This window comes from Neomonachus schauinslandi, chromosome 12 (genome assembly GCF_002201575.2).
Source record: "Neomonachus schauinslandi chromosome 12, ASM220157v2, whole genome shotgun sequence".
Lineage (NCBI taxonomy): Eukaryota > Metazoa > Chordata > Mammalia > Carnivora > Phocidae > Neomonachus > Neomonachus schauinslandi.
In genome coordinates this window covers 28,442,596-28,466,150 of record NC_058414.1, presented here as the reverse complement: position 1 = coordinate 28,466,150, position 23,555 = coordinate 28,442,596, and the positions used below count along the sequence as shown (strand labels likewise).

Here is a 23,555-nt window from a genome sequence, read left to right as displayed (position 1 = left end):
ATATATATACACATATCTTCTTTATCTGTTCATCTATTGCTGGACACTTGGGGTGCTTCCATTTTATATGTATATATATATATATATATATATATATACACACACACATACATACAAACAATGGAATATTATTCAGCCATAATAAAGAATGAAATCTTTCCATTTACAACAACATGGATGGAGCTACAGAGTATAATGCTAAGCAGAATAAATCAGAGAAAGACATACCGTATGATTTCACCCCTATGTGGATTTAAGAAACAAAACAAATGAACAAAGGAAAAAAAGATAGAAACAAAAAAACAGACTCTTAACTGTAGAGAACAAACAGATGGTTACCAGAGGGTGGGTAGGGGAATGGGTGAAATAGGTGATGTGAATTAAGAGCACACTTACCATGATGAACACTGAGTAAGTTATAGAATTGTTGAATCACTATATTGTACACCTGAAACTAATATAACACTGTATGTTAACTATACTGGAATTAAAATTAAAAATTTAATTAAAAAATAGTATCCTAAACTCCCTTTTGGTTTATATAGTGTTAGACTGTGATAGTCTTACCAAATGGGAGTGAAAAATAATGGAAGAATTCTCTCACGGCATCTCACGCTAGCTTCCCATTTAGGCCCCTGCGCAATATGGGTAACATTTTGTTGTTTGTTTTGTTTTAAGTAAGGCTTTCCTAATTCATTAAAAATCTGTGGGAAACTTTGGGAAAATCTCATTTTATGCACCACTAGCTTGTAGAGGCCTCAATTATATTAAATTCACAGTTTTATTTTCTTCCCAACATCTGTTCACTGTGTGGCCTTCCTCTTATTGGATAACAAACTGTTACTTTGTCACCACCCCTAAATTACCAGGGATATCTTTAATTCTATCCCTTCAGCTTTTTGATTCCAGAAGAGAGCAGCAGAGACAGGTGTACAATCTGGGCCTCCTGACTCTAAGTTCCCAAATTTTGACTACACTTAACCAAGGGCGTATGACAAAACATCACTCATTTTCCATTAACTGTAAACAGGCTGTGTTTCTCTGAAACCCTGAGAGGCAACTGATTTCTAACATTTCTTAATTACTCTTTTCAGCCGGCGTTCAGCTTTCTTTCCCATGGAGCCAACATTCTCTTTTAAAATGAAGTTGTCCAAATCCCAAGCCACTTACTATGTTCAATAGTGTTTTCCTTTTTCTCGTATAGAAAATCCTCTAAAAGAAAGGAAACTTTAAAAAAGAGAAAGAGCTACAGCCATATTTTGTTAAATGTCTCGCAAGATTAAATTCAGCTTAAAACTATTTAACTTAGAAAGTAAATGATCCAAAATTGTTGGCTTAATTGTCATCTTTAAATTACTACCCAGTTAGGGTAGACAGAATCCAACCTTCATTTAAGCTGGGGAGCTTACTATTACATTTTTAGGTCCAGAGGTTAAAATTCATTTGCTGGTACTAAATAAAATTTTGAATGGATATTTGCAGATAGGAAATTCATTTCTTCAAATGCTAGAAAACATAATTGCTTTATTAGACACTGAACAATAAAAAGGAAACGAGATTTTTTTTTAACCTTGTAAACATAGCAGAATATTCAAGGTTCAGATATAACAACAATAAAGTTGGTTTTTAATTGCAAAAACAAAATAGAGAAAGAGACAAATGCACCTGTATATTTGCATCCCTGGCCTTTCTGCCTCTGACATTAAATACAGGATCTTTCCCCATCCGTGTTATAAACTGACTCTTAGATGAATCAGCAAGGGGATAGGATGGCACCTATGAAATTGCCTTTTTTTAATATATATATAAATAAAAATCAGACTTCCTTTACATATGTAGCTTAGTTTTCTCAGCTTGCTGAAAATGAAAGCCTGGTTTAGTCTTCCCATGTGCCATGTCTTTCTTCCCTCACATGAGTCAACCCTCTGATTTGTTTAAAAGGAAAGGTGCAACCTGTAGAGAACAGCCTGAAGCAGCAGGGGGAGAAAACTTTTAACAGCTGTCTGGTGCCTTTCCAAGGGGCAAAGTTCTCTCATTGGATAAAACCTATTTTTCTCCTCTTATCCGTCGCTTCCCTTCGCACTGCTAAAGGCACTATACAAACAGGCAGATCTGCCAAGCATAACACAGTCACACGGCGCCAGCCGTGCGTGCAGCCAGCCCTGGAAGATAGGTGCCGAACCAGGGCTGGCTGCTGGTGGGCTCCCCCCTTTCCTCTCACGGTGTGCCTGGGCAGGTCCCTTTTCTGGAACACTCTTGTGCTGCTATTGCTTCCAGCAAGACACTCACATTTTCAAATTTTGGTATAGATTTTTTCTTTCCTCCTCAAAATTTAAACTATCTTAAGAGTTTTTCAACACAGTAGGTGGAGACACAGATAAGTTCCCTGATTTATTTCCTACAGGAACTGAAGTGGTAGAACTCAGGCAAATGTTAAGAAAGCCGGCGCCGCAAATAAATGATTCTCTACCATAGAGTCAGATGGACTGTGTTACTAGGTAGAAATTAAGAGGACAGACATACAGACAAAAATTCACGACATTTTTAATACCTGAGATGTAGAGCTTCAATAGGAACATTTCCTAGGGTTTTCGGAGGAAACTAATAGGATCGTTTACTTCAGATGTACATTTTCCCACACTTCTTCTTTTTAAGGATTTTATTTAGAGAGAGCACGAGTGGTGAGAGGTGCAGAGGGAGGAGAGAGTGAACCTCAAGCAGACTCCTCACTGAGTACAGAGCCCAACGCAGGCCTCGATCTCTCGACCCTGAGATAGTAACCTGAGCCGAAACCAAGAGTCAGATGCTCACATGACTGAGCCACCCAGGCACCCCTTGCCCACACTTTCTTTTTCCTTTATGGGATTTTTCTTTCCTTCTTTACTGTCTTACCTGCTTGGGTTGCTTGGCATCTCGTTATTTTTAGATCTGTGTGCTACACAGCTGTATGAAATCAAAGGAAATTCTACTGTTTTCAATGTGCTAAAATAACAATATTTAGTTCAAACGGTACTATCTTAAACCTCAGGGAGCAACTCTACCAAATCACTTTCGTTTGTGAAAGCAGAGTGGAGACGTGGACCTCAGAGATCATGCACAGCAACCTAAAGGATAAAGATCTTATCCAAACACTGGCAGCATGCCAGATGGAAAAGCTGCCATACAAAAAAATACATTTTCAAAGATCATTTTATAATAGTCAATAGAAACCAGGTTTTCCTTCTCTTCTTTTTTCCTTAGATTTTATTACCCTTCACCCTTCTTGTCAGAGGTGAGCAAGGAGGAAAATGGTCATGTTTGCCTCTTTGCTAAATTGTTCATGTCTTCATTCCTCTATACTTTACTCATATTAAAATTCCTAATTATTGAAAACTGTGGTATCAAAAACTGTGGCTTGAATGTCATGATATTTCTTTTGGAAATTGGTTACTTGCATAACTAGAGCTGCAAAGTCAAAAGAAAAAAATTTTTCTTAAACTGGAGGGCTATTTCAAAAATGTAATGCAAGCAAAATCATGCTTTTGCTTTGATTTAAATGATAGACCAGCCAGATTGTACCTCAGGCAGTATAAGCCATAAGCCCACTATGAGTCGCCTTTGACGGAGCATCAAACGTGCAGCCTGTAATTGGGCAAGAGCTTTGTATCATTTGAGCTCCACATCCTTTTGAGTTGTAGCTTAATCCATTTTAATATAGGGTTCCTTCCATTATCGAGTTGACAGATTCCACTTGGCTGGAGGCAAAGTGCTAGAAACAATGACTAAAGACACTTAGATCTTTAGACCAGCAGCCAGTTAAGAATATGCTAAGTAATTACCAAATGGCTAATATTCTGTACCTCTTTGGTGCAGACGTGGGACAAATAGATATCAGGAAAAGCTTAGTTTTTTTTAAGACCAGACATGTGAGATTTCTGTAAAAGATAGAAATATTCTCAAATTACAAATGGAAAATCATTAACAGTTTTTAGTACAACTTCTTTGAGATTTCTTCTAATTTAGTGACCCATTATGATTTTATTCCTATAAAATTGGATCTCAGGGTCATATATTGTGACTAATTCCAGTATATTTAATTCCCTGAGAATGATCCTCTTGAGTTCAAGGATCTGAGAAGTATAGTTTGAAGCCTTGACAAAATTCCAGTTAGAGCCTGGTATAAATGGCTCAGTTCAGGGGAGATTATGTTTCCAACTTGTCTAAATATGAAAACAGGGAGAAAGCAGAGCTTCCTTATAGACTTTCCTTAATGTCATTCATTTTCTTCTCTACACCTGCAACATAGAGCCAAAGTTTTCCATTCCACAAGAATGTATTAGTCCATTAAGAATTCAAATGTGATGACAGAATTGTTCTGAATTAACGTTCTGAATTATAATATTTTGAAATAATAAAATAGGTTTGGTATATTTGGTAAAAAAATCAAATTATGAAAGAATTCTCTTCGTATTCATGTTCTTTGGATAAAGGCACATCAAATTCATTTAATTTGTACTAGTTTGAACTTTTGTGTTTTACCACCAGGGGGCAGGGTATGCTAACTATTGAATTAGTGAACACAAAAAGCACACGAGAGGCAATTTCAGACAGAAGTGAAAAATTCCCTGAATGGTTTCTGCACAGATCCTTCAGGGAAAGAGCTGTTGAATTGTTCACAGCATAATTTTCACACCAGTTATAAAAAAAACTAATTACAGTGTAAAACTATTAAAGCTCTTTTATAAGTAATTTTTATGATGTGGTGATTTGTTCCATTTAATTTTTAATAATCATGGGTTAATTTAAAACTGCAATCATAAATGAATGAAAAGAAATTGAAAATAATGGTTTCTCATATATTCCCATGTTTATAGATCACTTTCTTCATAATTATTTCAACTCAAATTTCATGTATCTTCTTAGGAAACAGTAATCTTCCTAACAAATTCACTGTGGGAACTTTAGAAAATATAGAAAAATATGTATAACTTAGAAAGTTTTTGAGAAACTTGGGAAGCCTGAATAAGCAAGGGTAATCTGTTCTACTAGGTTCTCTTTGATGACCATTAGCCATTTCACCTGCCAACAAACAGAGACAGCTGTCTTTTGGGATGCAAAGTTAATTCAAGAAGAGAACAGTTCAAAAGACAACAGAAACATGTAGCATGGGGTTTTATAGTCAGCTTTCTGAGGTCAGAATTTTTGGAAGGAAAGACAATTGCCTTGGAATTGAAATTATGAATTTTCACTCGTGCTAGTGTAACTGAAAAGAGTATTTCAAAAGCAAAATCCCAAATAGGCATAGATAAAGGACTTAAAATATATACAATTTTGAATTGAGGTATAATTGACATACTAGTTTCAGATGTGCAAAGTGATGATTTGATATTTGTATATCTTGAAAAACATGCAATAAGTCCAGTTAACATACATCACCATACATAGTTACAAAATTCTTTTTCTTGTGATGAGAACTTTTAAGTATATTCTCTTAGCAACTTTCAAATATGCAATACAGTGTTATTAACTCTAGTCACCATTCTATCCACTATATTCCCATGATGTGATTATTTTAAAACTGGAAATTTTTACCTTTTGACCCCCTTCACCCATTTTGCCAATCCTCCCACTCCCTGCTTCTGGTAAGCACCAATCTGTTTTTTGTATCTATCAATTTGGTGTTTTTGTTTTTAAGATGCCACATGTAAGTGAGGTCATGCAGTATTTACCTTTCTCTGTCTGCCTCATCTCACATAGCATAATGCCCCCTGGGTCCATCCTTGTTGTCTCAAATGACAAAATTCCGTTCCTTTTTTATGGCTGAATAATATTCCATTTTAATAATTAAAGTATTTTTGAGAGAGAAAACTGGATTTAAATATATTCAAGGTAAACTGCTTTTATTTACAAGGGCATGTGATTCTATATTGATCCTGTTGACCATTCCTTTAATATTATCAATGGTAAGTCTTAAAAACCTTATTATAAGTAAGTATAAATTCCTCAGGTGCATGAACAATGTCTTTACTCCTCTTCACATTTCTTTTCAGTGTCCAAGCAAAACCTATGATCCACTGATTAAATCCACCCGAGATTTTCCGGATGATGTCATCAGTTTCATCAAGCGGCACCCTGTGATGTTTAAATCAGTATACCCAGTTGCGGGAGGACCTACATTCAAGAGGATCAATGTGGATTACAGACTGACCCAGATCGTGGTGGATCATGTTGTTGCAGAAGATGGTCAATACGATGTAATGTTCCTTGGAACAGGTATGCTAGAACCAGATTATGCTTTCTTCCAAAAGAATTTTTCACTATTAGACAAAGAAAGCAAAACTTCAAAAAGATGGTTGGTAAAAATCAAGCTGAGTAATTATTAGCTAATATCTAGTCAGTATTTCTTACCATTACATAACACATGCTTTTAAGTGACAGTTATAAATATCTCCCCCCCTCCTTTGGTATTATCTGAGATTTCAAAATATATTTGTATGTTATGACTACAAAAAACCTGCTTAGATTAGGTGCTCAACACATATTTGTTGATTGACTATGGACTAAAATTAAACAAGTATGGTAAAGCAATGTTTCTTTTCAAACTTCACATTTTCCTCTCTCTAGGGAGATTTTTGATAAGCCCCCTCAAAGGATCCCTTCACCCAATTTTGAGAATCGCTGACTGAGTTAAGATGCTTTTCAAAAAATTAAGCAACAGTTTGTAAAAATCTTTAAGTAGAAACTTGTTGGAAATCATTTTTCCTGTCTTTGAATTTTGTGGATTAAGTATAACTTTCATTATTAGAGCCCATTTTACTTAATTTTTTTGTCTGTCAACTCAGTAATTATAAAATGATTAAAAAATATTTTTCCAGAAAAAGAAATATTGCTTATATAGTCTGTCTCAAAAAAAAGGAAAAAGGAAAAAAGGTATCATTTAATAATACCATGTGAATTCTAATGGCAGTAGAGTTAACATGCATCATTTAGACAAAAGTACTTCATCGTGGATAAATGTTGTATGATTTAGTGAATCAGGCCTTGCATAAAGAAATAGAAATTAATGGGTTTTCAAGAAATGGGACATTTTTATTGAAATAGGTTTTCAGAACTAGAGAACAGTTTTATTTATTTATTTTTAAACGTAGCTTTACAAAAGTAGGGTTTATCAGGGAGTGTGTGTGTCACACACTTAGAGGGCTTTCTGGAATACTCATTGTCAAGCCTGATGATGTTGCAGATGGCAATACCAAGACCCAGGAAAGGAAGTGATGCTTTCAAGACTGTAGAGATTACTACTGAAGTGACAAAATTTGAAATAATTAATCTCTCATGAATTCTAAGGATTTTGCCCCTTAATTTGCAGAGCCCACCCAAAGCATTCCTAGGTCATTTCCAGTGTTGTAAATGCTATTCAGCCAGTAGGTGGCACTACCTAACTTTTGCTGAGAAAATTATAAGGTAAATAAGATGGATAGATTTTCAATTATGACATTTGGAAAATGTATATTTAATATTTTTCAAAAATCCTAGAATCATTTAAAAACAGAGTTAAATAATTCAGACTATTTTGTGCAAATAGGATCATTACCATACATGTGAATATTCTTCAACCACAGTGCCAGAATTTAAAAGCATCTATTTTGTATAAGTTAATTTCCAAATGAGGCTTTTTTTTTGTTTTTTGTTTTTTCTAAAACGTTCTTTTGATTGTCTTTCTGCAATAGCATGCCACCTTGGAAACTGCAATAGAAGATCCTGTATTTAAGGCATCGTTACTAAATGCCAATTTTTGGTTTATAGTCTTTCAAATTTGGGTTACTCTTTTAAATTAAACTAAAATAATTTTAAACAAAGCTTCAATTTCTAGCCCATTAATAAGGTTTCTGTAAATAAAATATGTTTGATGAGTGCACTACAATTTTCCCCATGTAGATGGCTTCAGTGATTTCTCTATCATTTGTTAACATGATTTAAAAATGTATATATCCTACCTTTCGTGGTAAGTTGGATATAAGTACTAACTAAATACTTCTTATACTGAGAGAGAGAGAAAAATATATTTTAGTATATTTTCACCTTTCAAATTAAGTTACAAAAAGGTCATTCCACTTTAGTTATACTTTCAACCAGTATTTAAATGAGACCTATATATTCCTTTTGCTAGCAATGTACTTCAAGTACACGTCTTTTAATATTTTCTTTATAAATATGTTTTATGAGCTAAAAAACTATCATGTTTTGGAAGGAGAGAATCCAGTCCACTAAGCTTCCCTTCTTGCATGCTTTATTTAATCTGACTTCTTGAGAGGCATTGAAAGAAAAATGAGGGGAACAATGTAAATGTTGCTAAGCATATACTTACAGCCAAACACTGAAGTAGAAACAGCAGGATCATAGGTCATGTATTTTTTCAGACATTGGGACAGTCCTCAAAGTGGTCAGCATTTCAAAGGAGAAGTGGAATATGGAAGAAGTAGTATTGGAGGAGTTGCAGATATTCAAGGTAAGACAGTCCATAGTTACAGAAGAGATGGTGAAACTTAACAGCTCTTGGTATAGAACAGTATATTTATTTATTTATTTATTTATTTTTTAAAGATTTTATTTATTTATTTGAGAGAGAGAGAGAGAGCACATGGGGGTGGGGGAGGGTCAGAGGGAGAAGCAGACTCCCTGCTGAGCAGGGAGCCCGATGCAGGACTCCATCCCGGGACTCCAGGATCATGACCTGAGCCGAAGGCAGTCGCTTAACCAACTGAGCCACCCAGGCGCCCTAGAACAGTATATTTAAATACATCATCACTTTTCCTGGAGATGTCTGTGCACTTAGCTCCTTTACTTTCCTTCTCCTTAGGCAACGGAAAAAAAGTTTTAAAAGCAACTGAGAATGGGACTCCCCTTTCCCTGTAGAATACCACTAAATTCAGGGCTCCTGGGATTGCCCCTCATTACTTTATTCTCTAAGCATATGGTCAGACAAATCGCCACAGTAGATGAAAGCCTGGGGTCTCTTTGACTATCCAGATGCTTTTCTACTTTATAAATTCTACTTTTCAATTTTTCCTCAATTGAATTTGAGAAAACTGGAAGAGTGTATAAATCACACGTCCCTCCTTTTCTGTAAGGAATTTTTTTTAAAGGTTGTATGATATGCAAGTCTTCATTCTTTATGTATGCTACATTCCCTTAAGGAGTTACTAGATCTAAAATAATAGTTTTCCGGATTTGGGGAATGTCTGACTTTTAAATTCTGACTTTGAATTGTGGTGTTCTTTGTAGATGCTCAGTGACAGTTTAAAATTATTTTCTGAGAATAACAGTAGAAATAAAATTGTATTTCTGAGAGGAGCCTTTAAAAAATATGTTGTTCCTTTCGTAACATTTTTGTTGAGATGGTTCGTTAAAATGGGCTGTTTCCCTGTGAACATCTATTGCCTTAAAATGGAGTAGAGCCCTCCATGGGGAGGAAAGCAAGGTAATTAACTAGCTGAGTTCCACAGGATCCTGTTTACATTGTGATGATAATAGTGGTCAAGGAGTTAACTAGAACAAGATCTGCTATCTGGCATCTACCAAAAACAGTCTTGGGTGGTTCCTGAGGGAGAAGCTGATGTCAAATATAAGTGTGAACCCAGAAGCCAAAAATAAAACTCCCACAATACCTAGGGCACATTAGAATAAGGTTTACTTATTGACTGTTAGTGATCAAGAGGAATTGTTCGGATTCCACTGTTAAGATTAAATAATGAATCTGTTTTCTTCATTAAAAAAAAAAAAGTTACTGGATAGAACTTTCTCATTTTAACATCTTCCTTTCCTTTTTTATGTATTTCCTTAAACTTCTGATATCTGCTTCTGTTTATCGGTTTGAAAATATTGGCCAGTGAGAAATGAATGAATAGTAAATAGGTAGATGATAAGTAGATGAAAAAATTTTAAAACATGCCATCCTTTAGTTTGGTAGCTTTTGTGTTCATATTTCTAATTTTATATTGCATGCACAAAGCCATAATTTCTACAAATAAAGCTAGCCTTAGTTCATATAACAAAATCATGTGCATCAGTAGCTTGCAGTGTTCCATAAAGAATATGCTCATCCACAAGGAGCACTATAACTTTTCAGAACTCTGCTACTTGAACAAGTTTTTGAACTACTGATCTAAGTAAGAGCAGGACGAGGTAATAAATAATTATGGAGATGTTCTTGTCAACACTAGTTTGAATTATATGGAAGCAGTTAAGATAAGCAGATTTAGAAGGAGAAGCCTTGTGGGTAACTGGGAGTGATTTTCAATGCAGAGTCTTTCTTCATACATTTAGGTAATTTTTCTGTAATAAGATACTTTAAAATAACTATTTTGATAATTTCTATTAAGGTAGAATTACAACACATTGGAAGGAAATAGCAAACATTAAGATCCTTTTCCCCTCCTGTGTAACAGACCCTTGAAGTTTACTTCAGTGATCTTTGGCACATGACGAAACAACATATTGGCTACTATAAAAGACTGTTAATGATTATCTTTATTAACATTTGACTTCTTTTTTCAGCACTCATCAATCATCTTGAACATGGAGTTGTCTCTGAAGCAGGTACTTTCTAATTTTTGTGTAAATATTAGCTACCAAAGCAAGTTACTCGAATTCAAGTTCAATTTAGGAAAAATCTATTGAAGTTGGAAGTTAAATTTTAAATAATATAAAAAGCTCTAGATTATTTGTTTCTTTTATAACCTATTAGAGGCCACTGTGGCAATCTTGTTTTAGGAGAAGTAGAACCAAGTACCATTAAGTGAATGATATATTCTCCTCTTCCCTTGGCTCTTGAAAACTGAGCTCAATTTCTTTGTCTCTTGAGGATGTGTTTCTGTCAAGGCCATAAGAAATTCATGTAGAATACCAGCCCTAATCACTAAAAATGATTTTTAACCAGGGAATCTAAAAGTTAGACTATGGACTGTGGTGGCAAAGAGCCCAAGAGTCAACCTCCATCCTTCCACTTAGTATCTGACTCCTGGAATCAATTTCCTTAACGGTGAAGTTAGGGAAATAAAATCCAACTCCTAATAAATGGATGCTGCATGCAAACTTCTAGACAGAGAGTTGGTACATTGTGAGTGTAAAGTAAATGGTAGCTAATAATAATATTTATTAGATTCCACAGTTCTCAGATATGATACTCCAAATCCTAGTTGATTCAAGAGGTTCAGACTTGCATTAGGCTAAGAAAGTTATGGGACAATGTGTTGAACCATAAGGTGTTGCCAACATTGTCTTAATCTACTATGCCTAGTAATGATACAGAGATTATTAGGGAAAAGATCTAAACAGGTTTCTTCTTTGGTCTTTTCCATTAGTTTGTCCACTCAACATTTAGTTCTTGAAGGTCTACTACTGCCCTTGGAGGGTACAGAAATGAATGAATGGCATAGCCCTTAACTTCCAGAAGCTCACAGTGGAACCAGGAGATGAAGAGGGAGCACACTTGACAATGCAGAGCGATAGTGGAAGCACACACTGGGGAGACACAGGGGAGTCTAAGAGGGAGCCAGGTGGAGCAGGGGAAGACAGCACAAAGAAGACCATGTACCCAAACTATGAAGGATGTTTCAGTTAACCAGATAAATTCAAAGAGGGTGGGGTGAGGAAGCCTATGTCAAGGGGAGGAGGAGAACATTTGGAAAGGTGTGAAGAGCGAGAGACCATGGCTTCTTCTAGTAAGTTTGTGGACACTTAGAGCAAAGGGCTTATGTGTATGCAGGAGGCGAGGAGGCTAGAAATGAATCTGGGATTATAAGACAGAGCAAGATTAGGTGCATTCTTCTATGTCCTCCTAAGAGGTTTAAAAATTTTATCTAAGGACAATGAAAACTTTTAAATATTTTCAGCAGGAATGTGTTGTGATAAGATTTTCCTCTTAGGAAGGTCGATGTGGTGTGGCAGTGTGGCAGGATGGGCTGAGTCCTGGGGTCGAAAGCAAGACTGAAGCCAGTGGAAATACTGGGACACTTATAAGTAATCCAGGACAGAAATGATTAAGACTAAGGTGGTGACAGTGGCAGAAGCAGTGGAGAGGAAGAGAAGGAAGTCAAGAGCTCTGTGTAAGAGAAAGGAATAGATATGGTGGCCAGCTGAGAGAGAGGGGACTCAGGGACAACTGCCTCCTTTGTGTCCTGGGTGACTGGGGACGTGCCTCTCATCAAGGCAGGGTAGCAGGGCTAGATTGAGGGCAATCAGTATGTCCACCTCAGTGTTGTTTTCAAGATGCCACTGACTCTTTGGAGAATAAGAACGGCAAAGGAATGAGGATAGAAAAGAGGGGACACCTAACATTTAATGCAAAGAAAGGAATCATCAAAGGAGACCAAAGTCTTAGGCAGGAATAAAGACGGAGCACAAGGAAAAATGAAGAGAGTTTCAAAGAAGATGTCATTCTTGGCATCAAACACCACAGAGAATTTAAGTAAAACAAATACTGAACAGGGGGCATTGCATTTAGCAACCGGGAAGTCCTAACTGACACTGTCATGGGCTGGAGAGGTATAAGACAGATTTCTGCAGGCTGAGTACATGTATGATGTTTATGTCAATATTTATTTCTCAAGTTTTCCCCCTTTGTTAAATGTTTGACATGGTCCAGGAGTGTTGACCATGAGTTCCCCCAAGGCACAGACTCTGGCTTATTTAACTATATCATCCCTCTCCCTACGTCCTCCAGCACATACACTTAAGTGAATGCATCTAAAGAGCAGTGCATCATTTTCAGGACTTATTTTCAAAATGGGATTTTATGTGCTATCCTGCAGCCTTTCATTTGTGATACGGCATCTTTCAAGCCTCCTTAATACTTTCTTCACGGCGATACTAAATATTTTCTCTCCCTCTTATAACCCATTTTCCTTCAGGGATCAGTAAATACTTCATTAGCAAGCGAGATGGTTCAAACCACAAGAAAGTTTTATAAATCCTTTTTCAGTTATCTCTCATGGAGGAAGCCACAGCAGAGGAAGACCATCAGTGTTACCTAAAGCATTTGTGCTTGATATAATCTACCAAAGCGTATTTTCAACCATTGAGAAAGAATTTGACGTCTTTTTTTTTTTTTTAAAGATTTTATTTATTTATTTGAGACAGAGAGAATGAGAGACAGAGAGCATGAGAGGGAGGAGGGTCAGAGGGAGAAGCAGACTCCCTGCCGAGCAGGGAGCCCGCGGGACTCGATCCCGGGACTCCAGGATCATGACCTGAGCCGAAGGCAGTCGCTTAACCAGCTGAGCCACCCAGGCGCCCAGAATTTGACGTCTTAATTCCTCAGTCTAACAGCTGGTTTTTGACCTTCTTAAATTACAGCCAAGGTTATTCTAGCTCTAGAGCACTGTCCATTCCAGTGTCAACATCATCCAACCCCCATCCTGCCAGGAGTAGAAGTGATTGACTTACCTTACTCTTTGTTATGTTTCTGCACAAGTGCTTACGTTCTGTATAAGGGACACTTGACGAGACTGATTGAGGTCTGTGGTGTGGTATTCAAGAAAGGGAAGTTTTTAAGACTAGTCTGAAAGATGCTTCCAATTCATTTGTCTTGCATGATTTGTAGCAACAATTGTACATTGGCTCCCGCGATGGGTTGGTTCAGCTCTCCTTGCACAGATGCGACACGTATGGGAAAGCCTGTGCAGACTGTTGTCTGGCCAGAGACCCCTACTGTGCCTGGGATGGAAATGCATGCTCTCGATACGCACCCACTTCAAAGAGGTAAGAGGCACAGTGAGTTAAGGGATAGCCTTCTTTTCTACACAGTGAATATCTCACACGAATACCTTGTCAGAGTTTAAAGAGAAAATAGATTGCAAACCATGGTCTGCTTTAAGACTATTACAGTTCAGTGTTGTTTTACACGTGTGCATAAAACTCAGTGTTGAAGGAGGATAAAATAGAGTGTTCTGAAGCTCTGAAATGGGGAACTTTAAAAGTTCAGATAAATTGTTTATATTCTTTTCCCTCATCTATGTTAAATACTGTTACAGGTTTGTTTTCCTCGACTACTTTGCCCTTGCTTTCATTCCTCCTCCCTTCTTCCCTTATTTTTAAATATGTATATACTTTGCCTTACTGTTTTGCAAACAATGTATGAATATATGTGTTTGTGAAAGTGTGGATTATATACAGCCCACAGCACATCCCAGTGACTGGGTACAATTTTATTTTTACTACAGTAACTCTAACTTGGTCAGCTTCTGCCACTCAGATATACTTTAAATGTCAAAATGTTGCCCTGCTGTTGGCTGTTCATTGCTTTATGTGCTCTTAAAAATCATCCTATTTTGAGCCAACAACACCCAGCTAGAAATTTCTTCTAGATACACATGGGCAAAAGCACCACAAAGTCATTCCAGCACTGATCCAGTTTCAGCACTGTTTTCAATAGCGAAATAATTGGAACGAACCTGAATGCCATCAATATGACTGATACTGGCTAAATATATAATGATAATAATTTTTTAAATGTGTATTTTAGTAACTTTTTTTCCTATAGTATTGTTCAAAGTGTATTTTTCCTCTAGGTAAAATGTCAGCAAATTGTATATGGTATTTTTTTTTTTTAATCTTTAGGTCTGTATTAACAAAATACGATGGTAACAGGTGAATGTATAGTTTAGTCCCACTATTGCATACAACACTTGTTTCTTGTTTGACAAATCAGTCAAATTTCAAATTCCAGGAATCACAGATTGAATGTAGAGTACAACAGCAGATACTGCTTAAAATTAGGAGATATTTTCTATTCCCTGAAATTTCTTCATTAGATATGAATGGAGAGATACTATTATTACAAGTCGAAAGTAAAAAACCCCAATATTTTATTATAGTTTTTGGCTAAGAATATACTTATGATAGTGAGTCCTTGGGGAATATTTTTCTTTTCTAGAGCTAAAAAACAAGAGTGCTCATTAGTTGGTAATGAACCTTCAGTTTGACGAATTGACCCTGTTTCTCAAGAAGCCAAGATTTAAAAACATTCTTGACCTTATGCACCTTATACCATCATAATTTTTCTTCTTATATTTCCCAAGACTGTATCTCTGATCTTGCAGACATGCCACTGTGATATTTTCCCTTACCTTAACATAACGTGCACGTGAGCCAAAAAAATGTATATGATAGATGAATCTTGTATGGGGTTATCACCTGGTCAGCACTGCCCTTAAGGAACACCCTAGATATTGCAGAGTTTACTGTGACTTTTATAGTTGCTGAAGTGCCAACATAAAATAGCTAAAGCGAATGAGAATATGCTATAAGAGATTAAGACTTCTTTAATTTTGATCTAGCAGCTTTTTCTTTTTTTAAGCAATAGCTACTGTTTTAAGGAACAGATGTAACAATAATGCACAACACCATTATTTATTATTATCATTATCTCTACTCTTGGAAAAACAATGTGAACAAGCTCTCAGCAGACAGGAGTGACTTTGAGCCATTCCTGCCATATCAGACTTGTACTTCCATTTGTGGTGACAATATTTAACTTGTTGCTTAATCAAATCTATGTAATAATGAATCTTCCTATGGTGAGGAGTCGTGTATTTGTGTTTACTTTCCTACCCACTAACTAAAGCTCTTATATCTTATTACTTTCCCACTGACTGATTGAAAAAAAAGAGGGTAGGGAGAGTTGTCCCTGTTGGATGGGTCTGAAACCAGGATTATATTTATAGTCAACCTGTTCTACTGAATAATTTGTCAAAAGTCAGAGGAGTTAAATAAAATTCAAGTCAACTTATTTCCAAAACAGGATTCACTCTGTTAAGACTCTATTGTTAGTAGTATTTGAATTAAGGTTAAAGTGATGGGAATATTGCCCTGTATTTAAGCTGAGCAGTAAGACAAACATAGTTCTGCTTCTGCCACTGTTATCAGTGTTAGAGGCAGAGTTTATATAATCTGGCTCTCACACCTGATGTTCTAAACCATTTAATCCCTTTTCCATAGGCGAGCTAGACGGCAAGATGTAAAGTATGGAGACCCAATCACCCAGTGCTGGGACATAGAAGACAGTAAGTATAGCTTTAATATGCTTTTTTCCCATTTAAAATTTTAAGCCTAGTCTTTGTGTGTCTTTTTATTATATGACTTAAAATATCTATTATATAGGAAGCTCTTATTTGATATAATGTGTATGTTCTGGAAAAGCAACAGGAGATTTTATAAATCAACCCCCTGTCTACATGCCTAAGTGAATAATCCTTTGTTATATCATTATTTGTTTCATATGTCTTTTAAAATTCCTGTCCTTTTTTTTTTTTTGTACTTTTTACTGCCTTATCCATTCTTGTAAAGTTTAAAAACTGCTAATAAAGATAAAACAGGATATAGTCCAAAACATATGGACATTTAGGGTAAACTCGGAGACCCTCCCAGAAAAGTCTGATGAGCGTGTAGGCACTTGTTAGAAAGTTAGCCTATGCATTATTTGAATTCGTGTATTAATTCATGGTTTCATTCAATCAGTAAATGTTTAGTAAGTGATTTCCATGTGCATGTAATTGTCCTGGGGACATTTTGGGAAAAAGCAACTCCTTCGAGAGCTTAAGATTCTTTGGGGAGATGTCATAAAGCACAATTAGTGAAATGGGAGTTTAACAAAGAGAGTGATCACCAGAGGCTGCATTGTTCAAAGAAAATTTCATAGAAGATTTTGAGAGCCTGAGTACGAACGGGACAGAGTGGAGAATAGAGAGGACTTCTGTCGAGTCTGATAACAGAGAAAAGAACCTATAAGAGTATATATTCCAAAGCTTTGGTTGCGTTCCACTGTCAAGCTCTACCTTCAGACAGAAAATGTATGTGCATGCCTGCGCGTGTGCACACACACACATATATATGCGCCCACACGCGCGCACTCAACTGGAGGAAGGAAACTGCCTTATCACACTGTTAGTGACGGCCCCCGCACTGAATAAACAACCCAAACTTCATAGTCTATAACTGGTGGCCTAAAAGTTTTGTAGTTTAAAAACAATTATTTATCATTCATAATTTCACTCTTCTGAAAAATAAGCTCGGGTCCAACATCGTATGTTCGACTCCCGTTTTAATGTGTGGGAGACTCCCTGTCACGTCCAGGGTTTTATTTAGCAATTGTTACTGTGTGCTCTGATACGGTTTTTCATTCGTGCACGTGAGATTTATCAGGAACCATTATAGGTATTGCGGATACACCCACAATAAATAAAGAAAACAACCCGCGCATCCGTGGAACTTCTGTTCAAGTTGTGTTAGGGGAGGGAGCAGGCAGTGAACTTAAAAAACAGTAAAATATATTCTCTATTATGCTAAGCGAAATAAGTCAATCAGAGAAAGACATGTATCATATGATCTCACTGATATGAGTGGTAGGGGGTGGAAGGGATGGGGTGGCTGGGTGATAGATATCAGGGAGGGTATGTGCTATGGTGAGCGCTGTGAATTGTGTAAGACTGTTGAATCACAGATCTGTACCTCTGAAACAAATAATACATTATATATTAAAAAAGAAGAAGAAGAAGATAGCAGGAAGGGAAAAATGAAGGGGGGGGAATCGGAGGGGGAGACGAACCATGAGAGACGATGGACTCTGAGAAACAAACTGAGGGTTCTAGAGGGGAGAGGGGTGGGGGGATGGGTTAGCCTGGTGATGGGTATTAAGGAGGACATGTACTGAATGGAGCACTGGGTATTATACACAAACAATGAATCATGGAACACCACATCAAAAAAAATTAATTAAAAAATATATATATATATTCTCTGTCAGATAGTGATAAGTGTTATAAAGAAAGTGACACAAAACAATTCCTGCATCGGGTGGAGACAGCTACTCGCCATATCCTGTTCCTGCTATGACCCACCACACCCAGCTTTGCTCATCATCAGCATCACTGCCCCCAATCCATTTTTTGTCAAGGTCTCCAGCAGTTTCCTCCTTGCTGGATCCAATGGCCAATTTTCAGTTCTCCTTTTTACTTCTAAAATGTCTAACTCCCTCCTCCTTGAAACACATTCTTTGTTTGTCCCAGTTCTTATGGTCCCACGAGAGCTGATTGCTTATTATTTAGGAATTTTGTGAGCTTGTTTTAAACCATCGGTGGCTTGATTTCAGCCATAGTGGGAGTTTTTACACCAGGAAAATGAGCAAGCGCTATAAATCAGGGCTTTTTGTTTTCAAAGAGTGGGTGTCCCAACACCCGTGGGCTTCATGGCCCCACATCCTTCAGGCTTTACTTTATCAGCTGCTCCTTCTGAGTGTTCTTCATCTGTCCTTTTCATCCCACCATCTAAACAGAAAACCTCTGCCTCTTCACTGCCTAACACCATCAATTTCAATATGATCAGAGGCAATTCGCTCCCCAGTTCTGAGTCCAGTTCCAAACCCTCTCCTGTGTGCCAGATTTGTATGACTTGTATGTGCAGCCAAGAGCTCCTCTTAGATGCCTAAAAAGCATCCCAAATTATATCTGAGAAAGAATTTGTGGTCTTTTCCTGCAGACTTCATTGTTCTGCAGACTTTCCCATTATTAATAAATAGCACCCCCATTCACCCAACTGTTCAGGGGAAAAAAGCAGCTAGGCGTCATCTTTTTATTTTTCTCTTCCTTTCACATCCCAGTACCAACCTCTCAATAAGTCCTTATGGTCACAACTGCACCTACTTCTTATCGCCTCCGTATACGTCCACTTAACCGAAGCCACCACCATACCTCTCCAGGAGCTGTTTATCTGGTTCTCCTGCTTCCATGCTTGTCCCTGGTCAATCTCTATCCCACTTGGTAGCCTGAATAACCTTTTCCAAAACTTCAGCTAGATCACATCATTCCCATACTCAAAATCTCTCACTAGCTTCTGAGAACAGTTAGAAAAAAATCCACAGCATTTACCATGGCCTACAGACTCTGCTTGATCTGGTACATGCTCTGAGCCTCTCTCTCGTCACAGTCACATGGCTCATTCACTGGCTTTCTCTTTTTCAAAAGCCCCAGGCTGGTTCCTGTGGCAGTTAGGTTTCCATTTGTTTCCTCTGTACCTAAAGAACTCTTCCCTGCAAGTAGCTCCATCTTCACGCCATTTAATTTTATGTTTAACATGTTAATTTCTCAGAGACACCTCTTTTGACCATCCTATCTGAAATACCTTTCTCCCCGTTCTACCTCTTACTCTCTAATCGGCTTTATTCTTATTTGTAGTGCACAACAGTGCCAAATACTATATTCTTTATCTATTTCATTCACTTGATGACTTTGTCTCTGTCACTGGAATGTATACTGTGTTGTAGGCACACAAGAATGTTTGTGTAATGCATGGGTAAAGGGAAGGATACTTAGCTGGATGGTATTCGAGCTGCACTAAGAGAGGAAAGACCAATTTTAAAGTAGATGAAGCACCAATAATTAAAATCAGAAAGACCTCACATACGTTGGGCTAAGTTTGTGAGTTTATGTTTGTCCTGCAGGTTATAAGGAGTTATTTCATATTTCTAAGATAAATCATTGTTTAAAAAATAGAATTGACCCCTGTATAGGAGAAGCCAGAGACAGAGAATCAACTCTGGGGATTCAAGTAGAAGTTATGAGGGTATTTACAAACTAAAGTATTTGCAATCTTAAGGAATTTTTTTGTTAAGTTATAATTGACATATAACATTATATTAGTTTTAAGTATGTAACAATAATGATTCGATATTTGTATACATTGTGAAACAATCACAGTAGGTATAGTTAGCATACATCACAACACATAGTTGCAAAAAAAAAATGTTTTCTTGTGATGAGAACCTTTAAGAGGTACTCTCTTCGCAACTTTCAAATGTGCAATACCGTATAATTAACTACAGTCATCATGCTGTGTATTACATCTCTGGGACTTATTTAGAACTGGAAGTTTGTACCTTTTGACCCCCTTCACCCATTTTACCCACCTTCCATCTCCCACCTTGGGTATCCACCAATCTGTTCTCTGGATTTATGAGCTTTTTTTTTTTTTTTTGCTTTTTTTAAGATTCTGCATATAAGGGAGATCATGTGGTATTTTTCTCTCTGTGACTTACTTCACTTAGCCTAATGTCCTCAAGACCCATCCATGTTGTCACAAAAAAGCAAGATTTTCTTCTTTTTCATGACAGAAAAATATTCCATTGTGTAGATATATACCACATCTTCTTTATCCATTCATCCTTGATGGCACCGTCTGTTGTTTTCATATCTTGGCTATAGTAAAAAATGCTGCAGTGAACATGGGGCGATACAGCTTTTCAAGTTAGTGTTTTTATTTTTTTTTTCAGGTTAATACCTAGAAATGGAATTGCTAGATCATATGTTAGTTACATTTATAATTTTTTGAGGAACGTCTAATCTGCTTTCCATAGTGGGTGCACTAATTTACATTCCCTCCAACAGCGCACAAGTGTTTCCTTTTCTCCACATCCTCGCCAACACTTGTTATTTCTTGTCTTTTAGACAATAGCCAGTCTGACAGATATGAGGTGATATCTCACTGTGATTTTGATTTGCATTTCCCTGATGACGAGTGATGTTGAGTATCTTTTCATGTACCTGTTAGCCATCTGTTATGTTTTCTTTGGAAAAATGTTTATTCAGTTCCCCTGCTCATTTTTGATTGGATTCCTTAGGGAGTTTTGCTATTGAGTTGTAAGAATTGTTTATATGTTTTTGATATTAAGCCCTTACATGATTTGCAAGTATCTTCTCCCACTTAGTCGGTTGACATTTCATTTTGTTGATAACATTCTTTGTTGTGCAAAAGCTTTTTAGTTTGATGTAGTCCTACTTGTTTATTTTTGTGTTGCTTGTGCTCTGGCATCAAATTAAAAATATCATCAGTAGGATCGATGTCAAGGAGGTTACTACCTGTGTTTTCTTCTAGGAGTTTTATGGTTTCAAGTCTTACATTTAAGACTAAAATCCATTTTGAGTTAATTTTTGTGTATGGTGTAATATAGTGGTCCAGTTTCGTTTTTTGACATGTGGCTGTCCAGTTTTCCCAACACCATTTGTGAAAGAAACTGTTCTTTCCCTATTGTATAATCTTGACTCCTTTGTTGTGAAATAATTGACTATCTATGTGTGGGTTGATTCCTGGGCTCTCTATTATGTTCCATTGATCTGTGTCTATTTTTATGCCAATACCATACTGTTTTAATTACTATAGTTTTATAATATGGTTTGAAATCAGGGAATGTGATGCCTCCAACTTTGTTCTTCTTTCTTAAAGATTGCTTTGGCTATTTGGAGTCTTTTATGGTTCCATACAAATTTTAGGATTGTTTGTTTTTCTGTGAAAAATGTCATTGGAATTTTGATTGTGATTGCATTGAATCTGTAGATTGCTTTGAGTAGTACGGACATTTGACAATATTAATTACCTTTTCATTTACTTGTGCCTTATTCAGTTTCTTTCATGAATTCCTTATAGTTCTTAGTGTGCAGGTGTTTCGCCTCCTTAGTTAAGTTTTGATACAATTGTAAATGAGATAGTTAAAAAATAGGAAATTTAAAACTCAGAAATGAAACAAAAATTATTGGTGACAACAATAAATGAATTTTCTGTCAAACTGACATAGGAATGACTTTGTGTCAAAGGGTCACTGTTTTTACTGATTTGAAAAAGGATTCTGTACAATCAGCTATTTCACTTTTCTCGTTGATTTTGCTAATTTATCTTTTACTAGCTTGACCGATTCTTTGGTTGAATCAGTCTAATTTAGCTTCTCCCCAGCCCTTGCCCCATCACCTGACAATCAGCCTGCAAGCTCCCTGCTTTGTTCACAAACTCCTTTTTCTCAGGAGAATGGCATCTGTTACTATGAAATAATGCGTGTCTTTCTCTTCCATGATTGGCACTGGCGATCTTTCTGTGCATTAGGAATTTATTAACTGTGAAAATCACAGATATAATCTGTTGAATTGGCAGGGATAGTGGATATCTTACAAGTTTCAAATGGAATTCACACATTTTGAAAGTTAGATGAGGTTAATTCATAATGGTGTCAGCACGCCTGACTTAATCATTGCTGGTAAAACACAAACAAGTTCAAAAGAAGTTTCTTCAAAGGAAAGTCTAAGTATTGGATAAATGTGCATTCATGCCATTTGCTGATAATTTTGTGTGCTTACATTTAGGATTCACAAAGGTCCCTTAAGCCTTACTCTTCGTTTATGCCTAAAATGCTAAGTAGGCCCATCTGCAGAATTGAGACATCTGAATATATGATGAAAAAGTGCATGTTTGGGCCAGGCTGAACAGCCATCATTTTTTATTTGATCAAATTTGAGCTACAGATCTTCTATCACACATGGGACACAGCCTTTGGCTACTCTGAATGGAATGTATTTCAGATGCTGCAGTTGATTTACAAGAATAAGGTGTCTGAGACACTGTTCCTTTAGCATCCCATTAACTATCTTATAGCAAATGCATGTTGGGCTTAAGTACCCCTCTTTGAATAAAAGAGAACTGTTTTTTGGTAGATAATACAGATAAGGTCCACATTCGGAGTATTAGAGCATCTAGCTCAATATCATCTTTATAGAAGTTTATCAAGTACAGACCATTGTACTTACTTTGTTGGTATTAAAATGTCTTAATGTTATATGGTCAGCTCTGTGGATCAATTCATAATAGAATTTCTCTTAAAAGATGAAGTAAACTCCTCTTCTGGAACTATCCAGTAAATTGGTTATATTTTATACAAATTAAAACGTGTGAAGCATTAAAAGACACTAAAGTTTTATTCAGTTCAGCTCAGAGAAAGTGATTCAATGTTTAGAGTTAGGTCTTATGAATTCTTATTTAAAAAAAAAACAGTTGCAAATAGTTAATATATTCATGAAAGGATAAAAATTGCAATGCAGGGATAGAGTTTTAAAAGTCAATCTATTAGATAATATTTGACTCTTAGGTAACAATATCATATCATGAATTTCCTCTCTCTTTAATAATGTAAAATGAATCTTTCCCCCATAGCATCTGTTCTAAATCAGTCTATTTTCCCATTGCTTTTAAAATAAGGTCAAGGTTAATCTTCTATTCCATGTTTGCGTTCCAGGCATTAGTCATGAAACTGCTGATGAAAAGGTGATTTTTGGCATTGAATTTAATTCAACGTTTCTGGAATGTATACCTAAATCCCAACAAGCATCTATTAAGTGGTATATCCAGCGGTCAGGAGATGAGCATCGAGAGGAGGTGAGTTATAGTCATCAAAGAATGACCACCTTGAGGAAATGTTAAAGTTAAATCAAGTTTTGGTTGAGAGAGATGTCCAATGTTCAGTGCCATACAGTGCTCTCATCACTATTTGATAAAAAGGAAAATAACAGTTTATACTCACTAACATGAAACTTAATGCATTTGAGATAAAAATAGGACAACTTATTACAAATACATTAATAAAGTATATTTAAAAGCAGATTGAATTTTTATAAGAAATTTACATAATTTTTTTCAAATTTTCATTCTCATAGATTGTCTATATTTTAGAACAATTCTCTGATTAAAAATAAGAACACAGTATTTTC

At 36.4% G+C, this 23,555-nt stretch overlaps 1 protein-coding gene across 2 annotated transcripts in view; it reads left to right on the top strand.

Annotated features, from left to right (window-relative positions):
- SEMA3D (semaphorin 3D) overlaps nucleotides 1-23,555 on the top strand; it is a 137,113-nt gene that overhangs the window by 101,842 nt on the left and 11,716 nt on the right. For both annotated transcript variants that reach the window (XM_021689669.1, XM_021689670.1), the window contains exons 11-16: nucleotides 6,030-6,252; nucleotides 8,397-8,485; nucleotides 10,534-10,575; nucleotides 13,580-13,737; nucleotides 15,976-16,040; nucleotides 23,084-23,223. In XM_021689669.1, the coding sequence (XP_021545344.1) occupies nucleotides 6,030-6,252; nucleotides 8,397-8,485; nucleotides 10,534-10,575; nucleotides 13,580-13,737; nucleotides 15,976-16,040; nucleotides 23,084-23,223 (717 nt within the window). The remainder of the gene's footprint in view (nucleotides 1-6,029; nucleotides 6,253-8,396; nucleotides 8,486-10,533; nucleotides 10,576-13,579; nucleotides 13,738-15,975; nucleotides 16,041-23,083; nucleotides 23,224-23,555) is intronic.